The 4,886-nt window shown below is 35.3% G+C and overlaps 1 protein-coding gene across 1 annotated transcript; it reads right to left on the reverse strand.

The window, feature by feature from the left end:
* On the reverse strand, positions 1-1,392 carry LOC113780891 (LIM domain-containing protein WLIM2b-like). The gene is made up of 5 exons (XM_027326671.1): positions 1,255-1,392; positions 984-1,089; positions 820-839; positions 591-680; positions 1-270 (listed from the first exon to the last, which is right to left on the reverse strand). Exons 1-5 carry the CDS (start codon positions 1,390-1,392, stop codon positions 1-3), a joined length of 624 nt encoding a protein of 207 aa, XP_027182472.1.
* Positions 1,393-4,886: the final 3,494 nt, after the last annotated feature.

The raw sequence follows: 4,886 nt of genomic DNA on the forward strand, positions 1-4,886 counted from the left end.
TTATTGGGCGTTTTCTGCTTCTTCTTCTTTTGGTTCAGCGCTGGATTCTTGTTCCTTTGCTAGCGCAGCTCCTTCTTCTGAACCACTTTTCTTCAACGAAGTTGTCTTGGTGAGATGATTGTAGCAACCCTTCTGCTTAAACAATTGAGAGAAGTGGGGCTTGCAATAGAGAATCCCATCTAGAGCAGCATAAGATGAGGGGTTAAGAAAGCAGCCTCCGTGAGCGCACCTGAAGCATGATTTGTGGTAAAATTCTCCTTCCACCGTCACCTGTAACAATTTTCTTCCTTTTCTAAGGTCATTCAGAATTTTAAATTAAGGGTCGCAATTAATTGTTAATTTTTCCCATCAGCTTATATTTCAATTTTTAGGTGAATAGTTATAAAATTTCATTTTATACAAGTTGATTTAGATTTTTGCTAGGTGCATTACATAAATATATTTTTAGAGCTTACTACAAGATGTTGGCATGCATTTAAACCTGTTAGTGGGAATAAAACATTAGTATTACGGAGCTTAAGGTCGTGCAATTGCAGTTTGGAAGTAGCCTAAGCAATTCACAATTTCTCAGTCTGTGAACATCTATGTACCTTTTCCAAAGGATAAACTGTTTTCTTGCAGACGTTGCATTTTTCTTGGGTACCAGAGAACAAAGTTGATACTTTACTTGGAGCCCTGCTCTACAGATCACAAAATTAGGCATAAGATATGATTACAAAGATACCTAGCACCATCGATTTCCACGGAGGAAAAAGTAAACCAAAAACAAAAAGAAAGAAACATAAGAAGGAAATGAAAAGCATGGCTAGGATTAGTTACCAGTCCATTTGGCTTCCCCGCTAACCATGCATAATAAAACAACCAATTAGGAAAAGTAGAGAGATTAGAAAACTAAATAAATGACAATTCCCCTGGAAAGTCCCAACCATTAGATGTATAGAAGTAAGAATAAAGGACGAAAAAAGAAATAGAAAAGAACCCACAGGTAGCAAGTTTGTTAGCAAACCCTCCGTTCTCCCGAAGGAGCTGCTCGAAATGAGGCTTGCAATACAAGGATCCATCCAGTGGGGATTTAGAATAGTTGCTCATCTGCATATCAGATCATGATAGCTAGCTTGATCAATAAATCTAGTCAATTCTCATGCAAATGATGCAATAGTAATTATTTGCAATAGTTGATCATTATACGAGATCTTTCAAATCCCTGATAAATAAATTGAAAGCCAAAAATTTTCATATTGAACAATATGCTACCGTGAGTCGTCCATTGCAATGGGTGCATCTAAAGCAAGTATTATGATAAGGAACTCCATCAGCTGACATCATCTCCGCAAAATGAACAGTTTTGTCACAGGCCTTACATTTCTGCTGCGTGCCGCTGAAAGACGACATTTTGTTTACCTGAAATTCACTTTAATTCGGCACTCAGCAACATATGAGGAACCTGGGGCTCTTGGTGTAAAAGAAAATGATCTGCTTGAAAGATGATGATGATGAAGAAAAGAAAAGAAGAGGAACAACCTCTTTATTGTATATTCTTGAATATGTGAAAGGAAATTAAAAAACGAGAAAATTGGAAAATGTGTTTAAGTTAATGGACAAAATGGAAGTTGACATGTTCAGAATCAGTGGTGAAAGTTATCACGACCCTTAAAATGAGGGATGAGGGGCACTGGACCAGCGAAGGAAGTGCCAATTTTCATTGCGCTCGGAACAGCTGGAAATGTTGTGTCCTAATAATGGCAAAAATCTAACTGAATGGATGAAGAAGGTTTACCGCCTATGAGGCTTGGATGCACCACCTTTCCAGCTGGTGAGTTTAGAGAATTTTTTTTTTTCTAACCAGTTTTGGAGTGCATAACGCATATATATATCTACGCATGTTCATGAACATTATACTTCTCACATCTATATGCCCGAGTTTTAAAGCAGAAATGAAAAAATATTCAATTCCATAGAATGCGTGCAACAATCCATTTCCGCATGAACAAAGTTTCCGTTTCTAATAACGAATTTTGTTTATATAACAACTTTAATTAAACTAAGAAAAGTTACTCTTTACGTACAATAGAAGAATAATACAATTTTGTTAAGAAAGATAAAAGTCGTAAGAAAAGACAGGAAAAAAGTGATTAGGAAAAATTTTGATACGAAAATAGATAAATCCCAAATATTCAAATAAGACTATGGATTCTGCATGGGAGAAAAACTAATTAATTGAATTTGGTACTTTCGTACATATAGATTTCATCCAACTTTTAGAGTTTTCTCGAACAATTATTTGTCTCCAGAGTCTTAGACAAGATAATCCAACACGTACGTGTAATGATTAAATTGATGAGAAAATTTTTATAATCGTGATGAAACTTAAAATATTTACACAAAGGGTGAAATTTCGGTGCATGCCTTTTTACTTCTACGAAAGGGAGGATCGTAAAACCAGCCAAACGTACTATTAGGTCCAAATGTGCAAACCAGCACAAATATTAGACTTCAAAATACAAATAACAAGAAGTTGATTGAGCAAGCTCGCCGGCATCTTTAGGATCCTTTTGGACTGTGAGTTTCGTGTAAAACTTATGAGAATATTCTTTAATATATTTTTTTAACCACCTCTTTATCTCAGATAATATATATCACTGAATTAAAATTTAGATAGTTTTACTTTGGTTTAGTAGGGTCTTGCTTCAAAAATACAAAAAAAAAAAACCTTATTCAAATATAAACATTATTGAAAAGCAGACAAAATAACTCATTCAAAATTGGCAAAAATTTTAATGGTCTAAACTAAATCAAAATTTAGACATTACAACAATAAATTTGCCTATTTATCACGCTAGATCTGAGTTGATAGGAGGGGCAATAAGAGAGAACAGAAACAAGAGAGAGATAGTAGAGAGAGGAAAGAGCAGAATTTTGTGTACAAATTGAATATTCTCAGATGATTATTTGAGTACAGAAAGTTATTATTTGTACAAGATATCTGCTCTACATTTCTTTCCTTCATGCTGCTCGAGAATAGCTCGACAAAATCTTGCCAAGGTACAACTCAAATTTGACATATTGTCTGGACATGATGGCATATATATTTTACTGTGAGTTACTCAATATTGCTGTTGAAAATATTCAGTGAAAAGAGGTTATTTTTTAATGAAATAGTTGAAATCATCATCAGCTTTCTTCTTGGCTAGTCAAAGCATTGAGAAACACTTGTGGATACTTGCAGGCACAGGTTACTTGTTGTAGGTTAAGCCGAGAATGAAGGGAGATTACATGTACAAGAGCATGCTTTGATCATTTGATCAGGATTTTGAAGAATGATGTGAGTCCATTTTATTGACTTCTGTATTCTGATTGTTCAAAGAACCTATTTTAATGCAGCTGTTGTCTTAAAGATAATTTTGGACCATACATTGTCTTTGCCTTTTTGGATCTTCTTTTTCTCCACTAACCACTAGGCACAGGCCATGAAGTCATCCCAGTTAAAGAAGAATTTCCACTTCTAAGTAAACAATGGAACATCTGCTATGCAAAGCCTGTCTTCATATTTTTTTTAAGTTGTCGTGGCATCTTGTTTTCTTCACCTCACTCCGTATTCCGATATGTTTATTCCTTTGTGCTTGATGCACAATAAGCTTTGAACTTGATTGCAGGGAACCCTCTCTTCTGCTGAAGGCCTCATCCCCAATTTTGGATGGCTGGGATGGGGGAACATGATCATGTTTCTGACTTTAGAGCAGGTAAGGTGGAGTTCACATTTCAGCTTCTTGATTCTTGTTAGTTCCATGTAATTTGGATTTTAGATTTTGATTTCTTATGGTGTTGCCTATCTGTACTGGTGCACATTCCTGGGGTTCTGGTTTGCTTTTACTTTAAGCCTATCCTTCAATGGACACTTCGTTTTGGGAGTGATAATTGAGCATCTGTGTTATTTAATCACTCGACACTTGCTATGTGATTAATTGAGTTTGAGTATTACTACTCTCTAAGAAGAATAGGGAGACAAAAACCCTTTCAGATTCTTTTAGAGTTTGTTGTTATATATTTTTCTCCAGGTTGTAAACAAGTGGTTTGCACTTCAAGCTGCATCAGATATTCCTGGGAATGTTGCAAATGTTAAGAAGCTTCTAAAACATCCTGCCTTTGATTTACGCAATCCAAACAAGGTTCATTACACTTTATGTCTAGTTTCAGTTGGTAGATTCCCATCATTTTAGTGCTTAGTCTTGATATATTCTGCAGGCTTATTCATTAATTGAAGGATTCTGTGGATCGCATGTCAACTTTCATACAAAAGATGGATCAGGCTACAAATTCCTGGGAGAAATTGTAGTGCAGCTTGACAAATTGAACCCTCAGGTTTATTCAAGAACTTTCTTCAAATCTAATACTATTGTGAATTTGGTCATTTTAATGTCATACAAATAATTCCTCTTGAATTGCAGGTAGCTTCTTGAATGGTGTCAGCCTTCTCTAGGTGAAAGCGTTTTAATGAAACTCGACAAAATCTTGCCAAGGTAACAACTCAAATTTGACATTTTGTCTAGACATGATGGCATAGATATTTTACTGTGGGTTACTCAATATTGCTCTTGAAAATATTCTGTGAAAAGAGGTTACTTATTTATGAAATAGTTGAAATCATCATCAACTTTCTTCTTGGCTAGTCAAAGCATTTAGAAACACTTGTAGATACTTGCAGGCACACGATACTTGTTGCACGTTAAGCCTAGAATGGAGGGAGATTCGATGTACAAGAGCATGCTCTGATTGTTTGATCAGGATTTTGAAGAATCATGTGAGTTCATTTTCTCAACTTCTGTATTCTGATTGTTCAAATAACCTATTTTAATGCGGCTGTTGTCTTAAAGATAATTTTGGACCAT

This window comes from Coffea eugenioides, chromosome 8 (assembly GCF_003713205.1).
Source record: "Coffea eugenioides isolate CCC68of chromosome 8, Ceug_1.0, whole genome shotgun sequence".
NCBI classification, from domain to species: domain Eukaryota; kingdom Viridiplantae; phylum Streptophyta; class Magnoliopsida; order Gentianales; family Rubiaceae; genus Coffea; species Coffea eugenioides.

Coding starts and splice junctions, on each gene's coding strand:
- LOC113780891 (XM_027326671.1), bottom strand. CDS start 1,392: ATGTCGTCTTTCAGCGGCACGCAGCAGAAATGTAAGGCCTGTGACAAA. Junction 840..983: donor TGCTAACAAACTTGCTACCT/GTGGGTTCTTTT, acceptor ATGCATGGTTAG/CGGGGAAGCCAAATGGACTG. Junction 271..590: donor CAGTTTATCCTTTGGAAAAG/GTACATAGATGT, acceptor AAATTGTTACAG/GTGACGGTGGAAGGAGAATT.